At 36.9% G+C, this 20,466-nt stretch overlaps 1 protein-coding gene across 1 annotated transcript in view; it reads left to right on the top strand.

Annotated features, from left to right (window-relative positions):
• Positions 1 to 5,134: 5,134 nt before the first annotated feature.
• The window catches only part of gpd1a (glycerol-3-phosphate dehydrogenase 1a), a 27,600-nt gene continuing 12,268 nt past the window's right edge, over positions 5,135 to 20,466 (top strand). Inside the window, exons 1-5 of the mRNA XM_056464108.1 lie at positions 5,135 to 5,277; positions 9,198 to 9,375; positions 14,622 to 14,762; positions 16,128 to 16,266; positions 17,008 to 17,120. Coding sequence (XP_056320083.1) covers positions 5,234 to 5,277; positions 9,198 to 9,375; positions 14,622 to 14,762; positions 16,128 to 16,266; positions 17,008 to 17,120 — 615 coding nt within the window. The 5' untranslated portion in view covers positions 5,135 to 5,233. The remainder of the gene's footprint in view (positions 5,278 to 9,197; positions 9,376 to 14,621; positions 14,763 to 16,127; positions 16,267 to 17,007; positions 17,121 to 20,466) is intronic.

The following is a 20,466-nucleotide window of genomic DNA, read 5'->3' as shown; positions in this document are numbered from 1 at the left end:
AATCTCAGACGGCATTTAGAGGTTTTTGCATCTGAACTTGTTTAAAATGAGCTGAAACAACACAATTTTGAGTTTTTTTGGAACAACTTCATCGTTTTATGTTCAATCCACTTAAATTTGTAAAAATTAATAAGTTAACTTAATTCTTTTGTGTTGTCCCAATACAAATCTATTTAGTTAACTTAATTGTTCCTACAAAACATTTAAGTGGATTGAACTTAAAACAATCAAGTTGTACCAAAAAAAACTCAAGAATTGTGTTGTTTCAGCTTATTTTAAAAACAACCTAGACTCATTGTGAAAACGTACCCCTATAAACATTTCTAGAGAGTGCCAAATATGTTTTTTTGCAGTTCTTGTTTTCGCAAATCCCTCAGAGGCCGCTGTGTATGCCTTTTGAGATCTCAAATATCTCTGTGGAGTAGCATTCGTGCCTGCTGTTCTCGCATAAATCCACCAGAGGCCGCTGTTGACTGACTGATGGATCAACTGACACACCCTCCTCTATCCCTAAACCCAACCAATAGTGTTTTCAGAATCACAGATTGACCCGCCCACAAACTTCACTAAACCCAACTAGCAGTTTTAAAAAGCAATCCAGAAAAAGAAAAGCCCTCGCTTGATTTTTACCAAGTTTTCAGATTTGACCACATTCTCATCCTGTTATTAATTTTTTTTGTTTTGTTTTGTTTTTTTGGCTTCTGTTTTTGTCTTACCTGCTTTCTGGAACCATTCTTCGCCAGACTCGAACCTTGTCGTCGTGGTCAACTCCTCTCTGCGTCTCAAGTCCGCTGACGTACATGGTGAGCTACTGGACAAACCGGTAACAGCAGTAAAGCCGTCTATATGGAGGTAAGCGTTCAGCTGGTAAGAGCGATAATGAACGCCGTCATACCGCCCCGCATTTGTTTTAATGACAAAATGCAGCCATACATAGCTCTGGCTACGTAATTCGAGATCTCCAGAAATGTATAAAGGGCTACGTTTTCAGAATGAGCCTATGTTTTTAAATAAGTATTTTCACTGTAAAAAAAAGTTGACTCAACTTAAAATTTTAAGGCAACAGGACTTCAAGACATTTTTGAGTTTACTCAACTTAAATCGAGCCAAGTGCAGTTCTTGGTTTAAAATCAAATCAAAAATGAGTCTAATCAAACATGTTCTGAAGCTTGTTGGCTTAAAATTTTGAGTTGAGTTTTTTTCACAGTGTTGAACAAGCAGCAAAAACATTTGTAAAAAAGCACATAACTAAATTACTGATTACAAGTAACAATAAAGGGGCGACACGGTGGCTCAGTGGGTAGCACTGTCGCCTCACAGCAAGAAAGTTGCTGGTTGGAGCCCCGGCTGGATCAGTTGGCATTTCTGTGTGGAGTTTGCATGCACTCCCCATGTTGGCGTGGGTTGCCTCAGAGTGCTCCGGTTTCCCCCATGCACAGTCCAAAGACATGCGCTATAGGTGAATTGAATAAACTAAATTGGCCGTAGTGTTAGAGTGTGAATGGATGTTTCCCAATCTTGGGTTGCAACTGGAAGGGCACCCACTGTGTAAAACATATGCTGGATAAGTTGGTGGTTCATTCCGCTGTGGTGACCCCTGATGAATAAAGGGACTAAGCCAAAGGAAAATGAATGAAGTAACAATAATAATGAAATTATAAAAATAATGACATTTTCAACATTAAAAGGAAATCTGCAAATATAATAACTCTGTAAATATCAGTAAATATTAAATACTACTATATTCATGTAAATAACAATTAAAGTTTCATGAGCTCTGTTTGAACTGAGGAATTCCTCTCTTGATCCGACGTCATTTTTCTCATGAAACTCTAACCTTTCACCTCTGAAGACTCTTCTGGTATTTCATTTATTCCCACACAGAGGATTCTATTGTTTAAAGGTCTTGACATCTTAATCCAAAGTCTCATTCTGAAAAATCAGCTGATCTCGTTTTACACCAAATCAAATGACAAACCCCCCCAAGAAATTATGTATTGCATAAAATATATTTCGTAACACTTTAGACTAGTGGCTCATTAGTTAATGTCAACTAATATATTTACTAACATGAACAAACAATTAGTAATACATTTATTACAGTATTCATTCGTTCATTTATTTTCCTTTAGCTTACTCTCTTTATTCATTAGGGGTCGCCACAGTGGAATGAAACGCCAACTTATCCAGCATATGTTTTACACAGCGGATCCCCTTCTAGCTGCAACCCAGTACTGGGAAACACCCATACACTCTCACATGCACACTCATACACTACGGCCAATTTAGTTTCTTCAATTCACCTATAGCGCATGTCTTAGGACTGGTGGGGAAACCGGACCACCCGGAGGAAACCCACGCGAACACTGGGAGAACATGCAAACTGACCCAGCTGAGACTCAAACAGCGACCTTCTTGCTGTGAGGCGACAGAGCTAACCACTGAGCCACCGTGCAGCCCTTATTATGGTTATTTATTAGAGTTAATGCTATAAATACCATAATAAATGTATTACTACTTGTTTGTTAGTTCATATTAACTCATGGTGCATTAACTAATATTATCAAGCATTACATTTTAATAATCCATCATTAATGTTGCACTATGATTAATAAATGCTTTACAAGATTATTCATACTTAGTTCATGTTAGCAATGAACTAATGGACCATTATTCTAAAGCAGGGATCACCAAACTTGTTCCTGGAGGGCCGGTGTCCTGCAGATTTTAGCTCCAACCCTAATCAAACACACCTGAACAAGCTAATCAAGGTCTTACTAGGTATACTTGAAACATCCAGGCAGGTGTGTTGAGGTAAGTTGAAGCTAAATCCTGCAGGGACACCGGCCCTTCAGGACCGAGATTGGTGACCCCTGTTCTAAAGTGTTACCAAATATTTTTAGGAGCATGACAGGCTTCATGTGTCTGCTTTATACTTATTTTCTTACTTTATAGACACATGAACATTTACTCAAAGGAGAAGAACCCCCAAAATGTCTACATTTGAACAAAAACCAAACTGTTATATTCTTGTGGTGTGCCCTGTTTTTACTGTTATCAGACAGCAATTTTTATCTGGAGAGAATTTAAATGAAATATTTTTAAATGTGAATCCTTCTAAAAATGTACAATTTTTATCAAAAGGAAACCTTCAAAAACTTTTAGATTTTTATCTTATATTCACTCATTAATTTTCTTTTCAGCTTAGTCCCTTTATTAATCCGGGGTCGCCACAGCGGAATGAACCGCCAACTTATCCAGCATGTTTTTTACGCAGTGGATGCCCTTCCAGCCGCAACCCATCTCTGGAAAACATCCATACACTCACACTCATACACTACGGACAATTTATCCTATCCAATTCACCTGTACCACATGTCTTTGGACTGTGGGGGAAACCGGAGCACCCAGAGGAAACCCACGCGAACTCAGGGAGAACATGCAAACTCCACACAGAAACGCCAGCTGACCCAGCCGAGACTCGAACCAGCACCAGCCCCAGCCCCAGCCCCTTTATCTTATATATTATCATCATTATTATTATTGTTTATGCATTTTACCTTGTATATTATTTATTGCTGTTGATTACTTTTAATTGTTAGAATATTTATTATAATTATAGAAAAGTGGTATTTAGAAAATGTGGTAAACTTGATCTGTTTTTTTTGCCATGACATAGCCAAAGAAGCTGAAATAGCAATAAAATTAACTCACTCTCTCTCTCTCTCTCTCTCTCTCTCTCTCTCTCTCTCTCTCTCTCTCTCTCTCTCTCTCTCTCTCTCTCTCTCTCTCTCTCTCTCTATAGCATAATAAAAAAGCTTTATATTTATAGCCGAAAAATGTGGATTATTTATATTTGAAACTAAAGTTTGTCAGTGAGCAAAATATGATTGTTAAAAACTAATATGTATTTTAAAAAGTATATAAATAAAGATATTATTATTATTTGTTTATTTATATTATTATTATTTATATTATTCAGATTTATTTATTTTTATTCTATATATTTATATTTATTTTAAGCTTTACCTTTATTACACTTTAGTGAAAATAATTAAGTTTTTTTGTTTGTTTTTACAGTGAATAACTCATTCATTTTATAAAATTAATCATTTTTTTGCAAGCTGAATGAAAGTGTTTTCAGACTCTTTAAACCAGAGATTCCTTTGATTTAGCCCATCAAAGAGAGTTATAGTAAGGGTTGGGGCAAGAGCCTTTACTAGAGATTGTAATTTCTAATTGGGTGGCGCAGTGGGTAGTGCTTTCGCCTCACAGCAAGAAGGTCGCTGGTTCGAGCCTCGGCTGGGTCAGTTGGCATTTCTGTGTGGAGTTTTCATGTTCTCCCCTTGTTCGCGTGGGTTTCTTCCGGGAGCTCTGGTTTCCCCCACGAGTCCAAAGACATGTGGTGAATTTGGTAAGCTAAATTGTCCTTTATGTATGTGTGTGAATGAGTGTGTATGGGTGTTTCCCAGTGATGGTTTGCAGCTGCAAGGGCATCCGCAGTGTAAAACATATGCTGGGTAAGTTGGCGGTTCATTCCGCTGTGGCGAGCCCTGATGAATAAAGGGACTAAGCCGGAAAAAAAATGAATGAATAAATGTAATTTCTGATTTAACATAACCTTCTTTTTGTTTGTTTGTTTGTTTGTTTTATTGCTCAGCTGTATTTAAAAAGTGATCTGAAATATAATATTTCAATGAAATCTATCTGTAGATGAATATAATTCTTAAAAATGGAAATACTGTCACTCGACGGACAGAAGACAATGCAGAAAACATCGGCGAGCATTTCAAGGCAAAAACAGGAGCTCCACCAAACTCCATATTGTTATAAAGTGAATTGTTTTTGTTTTTAATATAAGTTCATTTTAAAATGTAAAAAAGTATACTGCATTAGTAAATATAAAGCAATGTTTTCTAGTTATTGTTTTGTTTATTATATAAATTACCCATAGCAACTGTTTATTTAGCCTACCTTCGACCCACTACCCTCAATTCAGTTTGGTTTTTGGCCCTTCATGAGAAAAAGTTTGGCCAACCCTGCGTTAAACACACCCTCCGGCTGACAGTGGGCGGAGTCACCGCGCTGTTCTCGTCCTCCGAGTGGCCAAAAGCACCAGGGGGTGTGACTTCAAGGACAGCACTCATGTTGGTTCACTCTCACCGCTGTGGTTTGATTGACACATCTGAGTGATTGTAATTCAGCGAAGGATCCTGGAAGAATCCACAGCGCAATGTCAAGTCCAAAGAGAGTTTGCATCGTCGGTTCTGGAAACTGGTAAAAAAAAACATACACTTGTATTTTCTTCTAGAAATCACAGCAGGGGGTCAGGATCACATGACAGCCTAGGACTTAGTTTAAACATTACAAAGGCACGCAAGCCATACTAAATCATATGCTTTACTGTATTAACAAGTTTAGGTTATGATATGTTAAAATGAAAACATTAATATAGATGTGTACAATGTAGTCTTGATACACAATATAAGATTCCACTTTAAAGGTTTTGCTCAACAGCTGTGAATGTGCCTTTTAGACCGACTGGAGTACTATTTATCACTGTTTACATGAGCCATTTGTAACATCGCTGCAATGCAAAAGCAAGCGGAGCAGATGTTCCAGTCACTCACACCGCTTTACTTCAGTGTTTATGTACCGACACTGAGGTAAAGTTGGTTTTATATTCACACAATCGTTCAGCGACAACTTGTGAGAGGGTCCCTATATTGTTTACCACGTTACTTTGAATATTCGGTCAGAAATAGCATGCAAGTATGACTTAAAAACAACATAGCACTATTTCACTGACTGTGAACAATGTTGTACTTTGATAGTCTTTGGCTGCTAATCCCTATTTAGAATTAGCAAGAATACTTTTCTGAAATTATATTATTAAGTCCGAATGTGTGAATATAAAAACAACATTAACCCAATATTTTCAACTAATCAACCTGCAGACCTCTAAATGCTTCAGTATAATGCCCATAATGTCTTGAATCCTGTCAGCTCCTTGTGTAAGATGCATAACAATTATGACATTACCTTTTAGTCCTATATAACACAATACTATAGTGAAATAGTAAATACTGTCATACTATACAGTAGTAACGTGTAATAAGTTGTATATGTTAAAGTATTTACAACACTTTGTTAATGAATCCTAGACAGCATATGTATTAAATATAGTTAAAAACTATTTAACTGTCATAAATACTGTAGTGTATGTAAGTTTTTACAGTAAACTGGTGTACTTTAGTGTGTAGTTGTATAAAATTTAGCGTATTGGCTAATTGGTTTATATTAATATCATTTTTTGTATTTCCATAGCAACAATAGAATTACCACAACATAATTCAGGTACTTTACTACAGTATGGTTCAAAAACCCTACAGTACACTATCAATATTTCATTCATGTGGAGGATTTAAAGTTTCGACATTCACATACTGTAGACATTGATGTAAACATGTCTGTTGTTGATGATTTCGAGGTATTTACATCAGCGTAAATCTTGGAAATTAGCTTTCACACTAAACAATGCTGTAAAAGTAAGTGTTTATATAACAACAAATCATGATTTTGTTTAAATATCCACTGTAGTTGAGAGCTATTTTGAATTCTGTGAATGCATGTAGTGGAAGTTGAGGTAAATTAGATGTCAATTTTCCAAACAACTGCAAACATTTTTTCTAGATTTAAACATAAAACTCACTTAATGTTGATAATTATACTTAAAGGGACAGCAAAAAAAATCTAAAAAATCATTTACTCATCTTCCAATCGATCCAAATCAGTTTTTTTCTTCTTCATTTTCTTACTTCTGTCGAACACAAAAGAAGATATACCGAAGAATCTCCATAGTATTTTGTGTTATGCAGGGCTGCACAATATTGGAAGAATCTGATATAGCGATATTTTATTTTTCTGTGATAAATATTGCAGTTTGAATAGCTGTATTTCACAGTTTCTGGGGAGTATTCAAGTATTCAGGTACAAAAATTTAATATTCACACTGCAAAAAATGCTTTTCTTGCTTTGCTTTGTCTAGATCTAGTCCAAATATGTAAACAATTCTTAGATCAAGTAGAAATATTGTTTTGTTTTCATGTTCAAAAGAAAGGAGTCAAAATTAATAGCTTTTCCTTACAACATTATCTGCCTATGGGGTAAGGAAAATAATCTTCTTTTTGTTTTGAAATGTAGATATTTTGGACTAGAAACAAGACAAAAATTTGCATAAATCGTATCAATTTTGTATAAATAATACAATAAATCATTGTTACACCTCCAATGATAATAATTTTTTGTGCCCAAATATTTTAAACTCTCTTGAAATGCTCAGCCACATGCCTTAAAAACACACGCTATTGACAACCCTATATTATAGTCTATTATATATAATTATATATAATACATAATATATAACCCTATATATAACCCTATATTACTGGAGATCGCGAATTATGTTGCCAGAAGTACGTATGGCTGCATTTCATCTTTAAAACAAACGCTACGGGGCGTTATGACGCCATTCCTTTTCATGCTTACCAGCTGACCGCTTACCTCCGTGTGGATGGCTTCAATCTGTGGGTCCGTCTGTGTTTTTTTGAAAACACTATTGGTTGGATTTAGGGAAGCGGATGGGTCAATTGGTTCTTGGGGGGTGGGTGTGGGGATCGGTCAGTCTCTGATGGATTTGCGTGAGAAGAGCAGTCGCGAATGGCACTCACGAGAGAAATTTAAGATCTCAAAAAGCATACACAGCGGTCTCTGGCAGATTTGCGAAAACAAAAACTGCAAAAAAAACATAGCTCCTGGGATGTATTTAGCACTCCAGAAATGTATATAGGGGTACCTAGTCAGAATAAGCCTGGGTTGAATAAACTTTCACTCTATTAGGGTTAAACAGTGACTCTACAAATCACATGCGTTCTGTTCCTCCTGGTCAACTATATTTCAGACTCAGCATTGCTTATCGTGCAATGTGACTATTGCAGATGCGCACATTGCGATATCAATGCTGAAACGATATATTGTGCAGCCCTACTACTATGCGATGTCAATCGCTGTTTGTTTTGTGTACAACTAAGAAAAGAAATTAACTTTATAATCAGAATCAGAATCAGTTTTATTGCCAAGTGTGCTTCACACACACAAGGAATTTGTTTTGGCTACAGAAGTACAGTATGTACAACTACAGTATGTACAGATTGTTATAAATATACAGGTTATAAGGTGCTGTGTAGAAGTGCGAATGTAGAAAGTATTGCATTGTATATTGATATAAGGTGCTGTGTACAAGTGCGTATGAGAAAGTATTGCACATATTTATTGCACAGTAGGGGAATATTTAACTGTTCATAAGGTAGATCGCCTGAGGAAAGAAACTTTTCCTGTGTCTGGCTGTTTTTGTGCTTGGTGCTCTGAAGCGCCGACCAGACGGTAACAGTTCGAACAGGTAGTGTGCTGGGTGTGAGGCATCCAGAGTGATTTTGCGAGCCCTTTTACTCACTCTGGAAGAGTACAGTTCTTGAAGTGTAGGAAGGGTTGTGTCAGTGATTCGTTCAGCAGTCCGGACTATTCGCTGTAGTCTACGGAGGCCGGTTTTGGCAGCTGAGCCGAACCAGACGGTGATTGTATATAAACTTTGTTATAACCACTTTATTGGTGAGTAAACAGGATTTACTTTTTCGTTTGTGGGTGAACTATCCCTTTTAAGAAGCAAAATGACATCAGATATTTAGTCACGTTTTAAAATTGTTATAAAATGGAGAAAAAAGAAAACAAAATCTGCTAAGCGTGGTACAAATTCGATCACTTTCCATTTTTCTTACACCATTACAAGACATAATTTCTTGCTTTAAGCACAAACTTGCTTCATTTTAAAACATTTACTTCAGAAGTGACTTCAAAAATGACTCTAAACATAAACTGTAACATAAAAATGAAATCACAGCAGAACTGTGTGTTCGCGAATAAAGTGCAGACTAGTTCTCCCCCACTGCACCAGCTGATCACTATCAACACCTGCTTCAAATGCAAAACGTCTCTTTTGATTAGAAACCTGAGGGGTTTCACCAGATTAAAGGCCTTTGTTAGTTTTCAGCCTATAGCGCGTGCTCACGGTATTGTTAAACTGGGTGAAAGCTTTCACATGATTAACTATCTCTCTTTCTCTGTGTGTGTTATGTCTGCAGGGGCTCTGCTATTGCTAAAATAGTTGGTGCAAATGCAAGGAACAATTCAAAGTTCGACTCCACGGTTAACATGTGGGTGTTTGAGGAGACGGTGAATGGACGCAAACTCACAGAGATCATAAACACTGAGCACGAGAACGTCAAGTATTTGCCTGGGCACAAGCTGCCGGAGAATGTTGTAAGAAACTTTGTATTTAATAAACTAATGTTTACAAAAATTATTTACACCTTCTGAGTAGCAAATACACGAATGTATTAATATACCTGAATTATTATTCATTCATTTTATTTTCGGCTTAGTCCCTTTATTTCGGCTTAGTCCCTAGAATGAACCACCAACTTATTCAGCACATGTTTTACGCAGCAGATGCTCTTCCAGCTGAACCTCATCTCTGGGAAACATCCATACACACCGATTCACACTCATACACTAAGGACAATTTAGCCTACCCAATTCACCTGTACCGCATGTCTTTGGACTGTGGGGGAAACCGGAGCACCCGGAGGAAACCCACGAGAACGCAGGGAGAACATGCAAACTTCACACAGAAACGCCAACTGACCCAGCCGAGGCTCGAACCAGCAACCTTCTTGCTGTGAGGCGACAACACTACCTACTGCGCCACTGGATCAAGTTATTATTATCATTACAATTATGATTATTATTTATTCTGTTATTTCATAATAATAAAATATAGAGTTAAGTAATAAAAATGTTTTAGGCAACTAGATTTTAACAAAGTTAAAAATCCAAATTTAATTAGAATAAAATCTGCATTTCTTATTTGACATAAATGGTATATTTATTAAAGTAAATGTATGAATATTGTACATTCTGTAAAAAGTAAAGTAAAAAATATAGCTAATACAATACACTGCCTGACAAAAGTCTTGTCATTGATCGCAGTTTTAAGAGCAACAAATAATAACTTGAATTCTAGTTGATCATTTGGAAAAGTGTCAGAAGGTCGATTTTTACAATGAATCGTCTGTTGAACTGCATCCCAATCATCACAAATACTGCAGAAGACATACTGGAACCTGCATGGACCCAAGATTCTCATAAAAATCAGTCAAGTTTGGTGAAGGAAGAACCGTGGTTTGGGGTTACAGTCAGTATAGGGGTGTGCGAGAGATCTGCAGAGTGGATGGCAACATCAACAGCCTGAGGTATCAAGACATTTGTGTTGCCCACTAAATTACGAACTACAGGAGAGGGCAAATTCTCCAGCAGGATAGCGCTCCTTCTCAAACTTAAGCCTCCACTTTAAAGTTTCTGAAAGCAACGAAGGTCACGGTGCTCCAGGAGTGCCTAGCCCAGTCACCAGACATGAACATTATTGAGCATTTCTGGGGTAAGATGGAGGAGGAGGCATTGAAGATGAATCCAGAGTCTTGATGAACTCTGGGAGTCCTGCAGGAACGCTTTCTTTGCCATTCCAGATGACTTTATTAATAAGTGATTTGAGTCATTACAGAGATGTATGGATGCAGTCCTCCAAGCTCATGGGAGTCATACACAATATTCATTCTGTTTCCACTGCAGCATGACTTTATATTCTATACTGAACATTATTTCTGTTTAGTGACAAGACTTTTGTCTAAGCAAAATCAGACCTTACTGCCCTTATTAAATAATTAAAATCAAGGCATGATCATGTTTATTTTGGTAAAATAAGCATAATCTAGAGGCATTTGCCTTTCATATAAACCACATCTAATACCAAATGATCAACTAGAAGTCAAGTTATTATTTTTTGCTCCTAAAACTTGAATAGGCGAAAAGACTTGTCAGGTAGTGTATATGATTCTAAAATAATAATATATAAGAAATAACAATAATTTTCTACATAATTGTATTGTAATATATAATTTAGTAATAAAGAAAAATTTAAATATTATTTATTCATTAATACATATTAACAAGTAATTGATTTATTAATATTTAATATGTTTTACTATACATTTTCCTACTAATAATAATATTTTACCGTTATTAGTGCTATATTTATATATTTAAATAATTTATATTCAAATAAAACTATACTTTCAACCAGAAGATTCCACCACTAAGCACACGGGCAGAAGTTTTGCGTGGGAATTTGTTTTAAGAGCCAATAAACACAGTAGAGGAAAGGAACACAATACAGAAGTCTGGAGGACAGTGCTGAGACACAGGATTTTTTCCCCCTCCAAAACCTCCAAGAGGCACTTGCTTCTGCAAAGGAAACCATTCTTTTGTACACAAGCAACTAATAAGAAGAAGCTGACAAAGCTGTATGTGGTTTCTCCACCATTATGACCTTTACCGTGTCAGCTAAACACTTCATGCTAACTAGAGGGCTAGAAATACACTGGCAGAGGGAAAAGAGACATAGTGAACTAGGAGGATTTATTGGTTAACAAGGTGGTTTTGGCTATGAAGTCAAAATAATGGTCACATAATAAAACATAAAAAAGCACTTTACATGAGAGAAGAAAATAAGGAATTTTACTTTAGATTTATTCCAACCACTACAAATATTTTTACATTAAGACAAACATTCTTAAAAAGCAAAGTATATATTTACTGGAGAAGCAAAATTACTTAAGACCTTTCTCAAATAATGATTAAAAGTCTTCTATGTAGTTTATTTTTCTGACCTCACTGATTGAACATTCTTGTTTATCTGAAAAACAATGCTAAAGTCAGATATTCTGCTTCGAACTGTCTTTGTTTTGGTCCCTTTAACCTGCCCAATCCCAGTTTAGCCAATTACAGTATATTTCAGCACCCCGGGTTGCCTTTGTGGAAAACAGCGTACTTGATTCATTCGAATTCCACATAAGGTGGTAATTAATTAGCAAATAATATAAATAATACAGACAGAAACATGAGGTAAGCAGGTTAGATTGTAACATCATGTCCTAATCACACGCAATGTGACAAGATTTGCTGTGATAAGCAATTACAAGACGCAACACGACAGAAACATTCAAATGCAGCCATTCAGAAGCACAGAATAGTGCACTCACTGCTCTCCAACGAAATGGTAAGGTTTACAGTCTGATTAATACATGTTAAACCTCTTTAGGATGCTGAATCACTGATATTTGTTAACTTGCACTGAGTCCCAGTTCTAAAGTCCATTTTCAAACGGTTTATTTTATTTTCAAGATCTGAGGTGAACTATCTGCTGCTGCTTTCAGTAGTATATGGCAATACATGTAACGTAAAATGACATTCAGACACACATTATTAGCATTTAACACTAAATAAAGCACATGAGCTGTACCAGAGGTCATCATTGTCAGCTGCAAGAAATAGAAGCCGTTTCTAATACAGAAATTTCAGGTGTTGGTTAGGACAAAAACTTTTATTATGGAAAATATTCCTTCTGTCGTGTGTCGTTGCTTTAGGACACGGTGTAGGAGCGATTGTCAGGCTCGCTCCTGTTGGTGTCATCAGTCTGGCAACCTGCGCTTGCGTGGAGTCGTCAGAGGAGGGGCCAAGTGAAAATGTGTTTTGGACACGGAGTGCAATACCAAGTTCAACCACTGGGAGTCAAACTTACATACTGCACATTTAACTAACTTTAAATAAATCTGCTTTTGAAGCAAAATTAGCATAAGCTCTGCAGTGGGTAGTATCTGTTTTCTCATTACGCAAAGGTAAACCAAAACGTCCGATGCACACCGACAAAGCATAAACAGCACCGTTTAGTACCATTATTACAGTAATTGTCAGTCACCACTGATGGATTCACTCCTGCAAATATGTCTGATAACCTTATAATCCATATCGTTTGCAAATATTTGAAAAAGGTAGAGTGTGACGTGGTGGCGCAGTAGGTAGTGCTGTCGCCTCACAGCAAGAAGGTCGCTGGTTCGAGCCTCGGCTGGGTCAGTTGGCATTTCTGTGTGGAGTTTGCATGTTCTCCCCTTGTTCGCGTGGGTTTCCTCTGCGTGCTCCGGTTTCCCCCACAATCCAAACACATGTGCTATAGGTGAATTGAAGAAACTAAATTGTCCGTAGTGTATGAGAGTGTGAGAATGAGAGCGTATGGGTGTTTCCCAGTAATAGGCTGGAAGGGCATCCGCTGCGTAAAACATGTGCTGGATAAGTTGGCGGTTCATTCCATTGTGGCGACCCCAGATTAATAAAGGACTAAGCCAAAGGAAAATGAATGAATGAATTCAAGGCCTGGAAAGTACTTAAAAAACAAACGTGCTGTAGGATCTTGAAAGTGCTTGAATTTCAAGTTTATGGTGTTATTTTAATAATTAGACTGATCTGATTTAAAAAATTGAACAAAAAAATTGAGAAATTCTTAATTTAAGAATCCTTAATTTAAATCTTGCACAAGAACTATGACACATGATGCACATTTGATCAATATTTCAGAGACTGCATGTGAATATCACCAGTATTCAATTCAACGAATTGTATGAACAGAAAATAAAATAAAATAAATGAATGAATGAAAAAGGTAGAGAAATTACAGCCGGCCTCTTTGTGTTCCTTCTTGATTTGAATTGTTTACGTGTACTTCACTACGTCACACTGGCGCTCAGATATGTTGCTGAATAAATAACCAGAGCGCTCTTTTCAGCTGCTGGCTGCATGCTAAATTGGGGCGTTGTGATCTGACATTATGGTGACAAGAGCCGACGTTATGTTGACTAAACCAACTAGTCGGCCCGACCAAACCCAACGGCTGACCGTCGGACTGGTGTGTTCCGGCCCAGCTCTCTAGCTCTATCACATTAAGTCGAGTTTAGGAATGGAGCTAGTTGGAATGGAAATCCCACTGTTTTTCGAGTGGCCATTGACTTGCTTCTGTCGTGAAAACCTGGCAACCCTACATGCAAGTGCTGTGAGGCAGGAGTGGGGCCGATATCATCACCCGCAACTCTTTCAGATTCAGAAGAACAAAAATGGTACAAAACGGACACATCATAGTCTCCAAAAATCTCTATTAATACCAAAACATTTCACAAGATATAGTAACATAGTCGCTTAGTTGGCAACACTGCACTTTACTGCAGATAAAACAATGCGTGTGTCTTACGTTGCTTACAAAAGTGTTCTTGGAGCTTCGTGTGACTACAGTTGAACCACTGAAGTCACATGGAAAGTTTTGACAATGATTTTGGCTCCTTTTCTGGACTTTGAACATATCTACACCCTCAATATAGGACGAGGAAGCGCTCAGATTTCATCTAAAATATCTTAATCAGTGTTCTGAAGATGAATGAAGGGGATTCTCAGGGGATTGTAACAACATGAGGACGAGTAATATATTCTTCAGACTAGATTTAAGAATGTTTACATGTTAGTCCTGCAAAGCCAATCATTTAGTGAATGCATTGGGTTTCTGCAGGTTTCATCACTCAGAGCCTTCTCTGTATTCCTCTCTCGCCCTCTCTTTCTCTCTTTCTCAGGTTGCGGTGGCAGATTTAGTCGAGGCTGCCAAGAGTGCTGACATTCTGCTCTTCGTGATTCCACATCAGTTCATCGGCCGAGTTTGTGACACCATGAAGGGCAAAATCAAAGCAGACGCGCTGGGCATGTCACTCATCAAGGTCTCAGCACTCATGAATATATTCATCCCCCTCTTACTCAGCAGGAAAAGTTGCTTTCTAAGATCACGAGACGGTCACGTCTGACACAAATAGCACTGATGACTCTGCGTGTGGACAGAGCTTGAGGAATTACACCAATTAAACACTTGAGTATAAGTACAGATCTCCTTATAAAAATGTATTAATCCGATGTAGCAGATTTACGAAAGTCGAAAGTGCTTGATTTTTAATGTACACCACCAATTTTTTGAGAGATTTGTTATTAGTCTATTTTTACTTATAAATAATGAATTTATTTCATCTGCAGTACAAATGTATACAGTAAAATAACAGTAATTGACCCCGGCTGGGTCTGTTGGGGTTTCTGTGTGGAGTTTGCATGTTCTCCCTGCGTTTGCGTGGGTTTCCTCCTGGTGTTCCGGTTTCCCCCACAGTCCAAAGATATGCGCTATAGGTGAATTGGGTAGGCTCAATTGTCCGTAGTGTATGAGTGTGTATGGATGTGTCCCAGAGATGGGTTGCAGCTGGAAGGGCATCCGCTGCGTAAAACATATGCTGGATAAGTTGGCAGTTCATTCCGCTGTGGTGACCTCTGATTAATAAAGGGACTAAGCTGAAAAGAAAATGAATGAATAAATGAACAGTATTTGTCATTAATTCCTGTGATTTAAAGCTGGATTTTCAGCATCATTACTCCAGTATTCAGTGTCATGTGATCTTTCAGAAATCAATCTAATATGCTGATTTTCTTTTCTATTGTGATCAGTTTTATATATATATATATATATATATATATATATATATATATATATATATATATATATATATATATATATATATATATATATATATATATATATATATATATATATATATATATATATACACACACAATCATTAATTATAACTTCAATAGCTGAATATATAGGGCGGCACGGTGGCTCAGTGATTAACACTGTTGCCTAACAGCGTGAAGGTCCCAGCTGGGCCAGTTGCCATTTCTGTGTGGAGTTTGCATGTTCTCCCTGTGTTTGTGTAGGTTTCCTCCGGATGCTCCGGTTTCCCCCACAATCAAAAGACATGCGCTATAGGTGAATTGGATGAACTAGATTGCCCGTAGTGTATGAGTGTGTGTGAATGAGAGTGTATTGGTGTTTCCCAGTGCTGTGTTGCCGCTGGAAGGGCATATGCCAGAACAGTTGGGGGTTCATTCCGGTGTGGCGACCCCTGATAAGCTGAAGGAAAATTAACGAATGTCCTGAAGTAAAGCAAAGGTGTCCTAAGATTAAAATAAATAAGGTAGAGATGCTTAAAAGATGTGCTTAAGTTAAGTTAAACGTCCTTTGTGTTTGTGTTGTTGTTCAGGGTGTGGATGAAGGGCCAGATGGACTCAAGCTGATCTCAGAGGTGATTGAGGAGAAGTTGGGTATTACGATGAGTGTGCTAATGGGGGCAAACATCGCTAATGAGGTCGCAGATGAGAAGTTCTGTGAGACCACCATCGGTGAGGCTTATTAAAATAATGTAGAGGTGATAGATGCTCTTTTGTTGATTCTGATTGCTTCTATTGTCTTTAAAAAGTAATTCCCGAGAACCGTCTAAGGATTCTTGTTAACTCTCCTATTATTAACTCTCTCTGTTCCGTTTTATTTCCAATCCTTCCATTGGCTTAGTCTCTTATTTATCAGGGGTTGCCACAGTGGAATGAACCACCAACTATTCCAGTATATGTTTTACACAGCGAATGCCCTTCCAGCCGCAACCCATGACTGGGAAACACCCACACACTCTCACATTTACACACACACTCATACACTTCGGCCAATTTTATGCTTGCTGGTTCGAGTCCCGGCTGGGTCAGTTGGCATTTCTGTGTGGAGTTTGCATGTACTCCCTGTGTTGGCCTGGGTTTCCCCAAGGGGCTCCCTTTTAGCCCTATGGTCCAAACACATGTGCTATAGGTGAATTGAATTAGCTAAATTGTCCGTAGTGTATGAGAGTGTGTGAATGAGAGTGTATGGGTGTTTCCCAATACTAGGTTGGAAGCCCTGGAAGGGCATCAGCTGGGTAAAACATATGCTGGAATAGTTGGCAGTTCATTCCGCTGTGGTCACCTCTGAAACAGAAACTAAACCGAAATGAAAATGAATGAATGAATTAAAATTTGACAGGAGGGACTGTAAATCATTTCTGAGTAGTGATGAGATGCAATGTAAATATATTTGCGTGTGTGTTTGTGTGTCAGGCTGCAGGGATGAAGCTCATGGTGCTCTGCTAAAAGAGCTCATGCAGACGCATGACTTCCGGGTCACAGTGGTTCAGGAAGCAGATGTGGTGGAGATCTGTGGTGCTCTAAAGGTTTGCTTATTCACACTTATACACTTCACACCTCCAAACACTCAAAGCTATAAAGCCAATTAAATTAACCATGCACAGGCCAGTCAAGTCACAATAATGTGTGTGTGTGTGGTAACAAGTGTAAGGGCTATTTATAAGCTGACATTTCTCAAGAAGTTGTTTAATCAACAGCACTATTAGTACGGGTCTGTCTTGATCTGGCAGTTATCAGATTTACAGTCTTATCTTTGTCTTTTGCTGTAAATCTGTGTGAAATATAAACAGAAAACAGTCAAACCAGAAGTTGTGTATGAGGGTCAAATATAAGCTGAAGTTTGGTTAGTTAGTGGATACATATATATATATACAGCTGAAGTCTTTTCTTTGTTTAAATATTTCCCAAATGATAGCAGGGACATTTTCACAGTATGTCTGATCATATTCTTCTGGAGAAAGTCTTATTTGTTTTATCTAGTCTAGAATAAAAGCAGTTCTTAATTATTAAAAATCCATTTAGGGACAAAATTATTAGCCTAATTACCCTAACGGCCTAACCTGACTGGTTAACCTAATTACTGTAACTTAGTTAAGCCTTTAAATGTCACTTTAAGCTGTATAGAAGTGTCTTGAAAAATATCTAGTCAAATATTATTTACTGTCATCATAGCAAAAATAAAATAAATCAGTTATAATGAGTTATTAAAACTATTATATTTAGAAATGTGCTAAAATAAATCTTCTCTCCGTTAAACAGAAATTGGGGAAAAAAATAAACAAGGTGGCTAATAATTCAGGGGGGCTAATAATTCTGACTTCAACTGTGTGTGTATATATATATATATATATATATATATATATATATATATATATATATATATATATAGTTTGTATGAATAATAAAACAAATATATATTTAATAACATCTTTATCTTTTGATGTTTAATAAATAATCCTATCCTGCAATGTGACTATTGCAGATACACACATTACGATGTCGATGCTCAAATGATATATTGTTCAGCCCTAATCTCTACCTTTTTATTTTAATTAAATTTTATTTACGTTTATTTTATTTACAAAAGTAACGTAACACATTACTAACCATAAAAAGTAACTAAAGTAACGCAACTAGTTACTTTTTTGGCAAGTAACTCAATATTCTAATTCATTACTTTCAAAAGTACACACACACACACACACACACACACACACACACACACACACACACACACACACACACACACACACACACACACACACATATATATGTATGTATGTATGTATGTATATATATGTATGTGTATATATATATGTTTGTGTATATATGTTTGTATATATATATATATATATATATATATATATATATATATATATATATATATATATATATATATATATATATATATATATATACATCTGAAATAAAAACTGAAATATGCTAAACGAAAGCTAAACAAAACTGTTTCATACATTTTGTGTATATATTATAATAATAACAACACATTTATTATTATCATATATTTGTCTTTTAAAATCTTGTATTTAAATGGTATATTATTCATTTAGATAATAGTTGGTAAATATTGAAAGGGTAAAGATAATTGTGACCTGTCAAGACAGAAATCCACTCCAACAAAATAAGTATATATAAATTCATGCACACTTTTATTCATCGATATTGAAACTGCATTTGAAGTCTTAAAGAAAGCGATCATCCAAAAATGAAATAAAATCTGTCATCATGACATCAGAACCAAATATTCATTTTTAGATGAAATATCCCTTAAAGGGCACCTTTTACAAGATAAGCTTTTGGTGTCTCCACAGTGTGTCCATTAAGTTTCAGCTCAAAATACCCATCAGATCATTTATTATAGCCTCCAGAATATACCCATTTTGGTCTCTGAGTACAGTGTAGCTGTTTTTGTAGCCTGTGGCTTTAAATGCAAATGAGCTGCTTCTCCCTGTCCACCGTTCCTACGTGCGTGTCTGTTATTCCTGTGTTACATCAGATAAACAGCAGTCAGTGATAGAGACAGACTATGATAAAGCTGACGTACAACTCATTAGTCAAAATACCAAGTCAGTTTATTTCATGTATTTGTGACCTAATTTATTCAAGCCTTTATGAAACGACGAGTCACACACAAATGCTGTTTACAGTACACACACATACACTCATTAGCGTTTACTGACACCATGCAGCTGTGGTGATTTTAGTGGTTGAGACTTACATAGCGATTTTACTCCATTACAAACACTGTTTTAAAAACGTTTTAATGTATGAAACTTATAAACATCACAGAAAGTTGGAACAGACTTTTTAATCTGTTTATTTGCAAAAAAAAGTTCTGTGGACGTGTGTATACATGTAATTATAGAGACATGGTGCCTTTCAATCAATTCGGTGGACGGGTAAAACTGCACTCCTGCGTCATGTTGCAGTGGGCCTCCATATCACTGAGATTCGGGTCCTATTTTTACGTCATTACATTTTAAAAAAGAGACTTATTATGTTTCTATCACTCAAGTATGACCGTGGTCTCACTAGACCTACACACAGTTCTGTCCAAACAGCTTACAAAAGTTGATTTTCATCATAGGTGCCCTTTAAAGTTCGCGTCAACCAGAAGTTGCAGAGACAAAAGATTTTATTTCAGTATGTTGATGTGCTTCCAACTGAAACGGAATATTGAGTAGGGGGCGGGGCTTTCATTTCTGCCTCATTCCCTTGTAACAAACTAATGGTAAAAGGGGCGTGGCTAAGAATATTGTGGCTGAAGCGTCATCAACAGTGAAAAAACACTCCAAATGCAGAAGCAAGTGCTCAAACTTTGATTGAAGATTACTGAAACAAACATTTGATCTGATTTATTTTATTATTTAATTTCACCTAAAGAATAACAACGTGCACTAGTAAAATAAACATAGTAAATTTTGAATTCAAACAGACTTTAAAGACTTCCAATCAAGCGGCAACCTCCCGCTCTCCTTCGGGAAGCCAATACGGAAGTAACTAAAACTGCAATTCATTGACTCGCCTGGGGGGGCTGGCTCCAGGAAGTCCAAGTCATTTCTGACTGCAATGGGAAATTGGCCATTTTTACAGCTGATAAAAACATGCTTACAGCCTGGTACAAAAGATGGCTTTGGTGCATATAGCCATGATTAACCTTAATGACAACTGTGAGGGGGGTGAATGTTTTTATAACTCATCCGTTTCGTTTTATTAAGTTATATTAAGTCTGCATAATTAAGGGCGTGGCCACTTGAGTGACAGCGAGGTCTGGCTGCTTGCTGTCTCGTCACCTCAGCTGATTACGGCTAATTAGCTGATGAACTCGGCATATACATCGCAATTTTGTGT

The sequence above is a fragment of the Danio aesculapii genome, chromosome 8, assembly GCF_903798145.1.
Source record: "Danio aesculapii chromosome 8, fDanAes4.1, whole genome shotgun sequence".
In the NCBI taxonomy this organism is placed as follows: Eukaryota; Metazoa; Chordata; class Actinopteri; order Cypriniformes; family Danionidae; genus Danio; species Danio aesculapii.
Note: the sequence above shows the minus strand (reverse complement) of the source record. Positions and strands in the feature narration are given on the sequence as shown.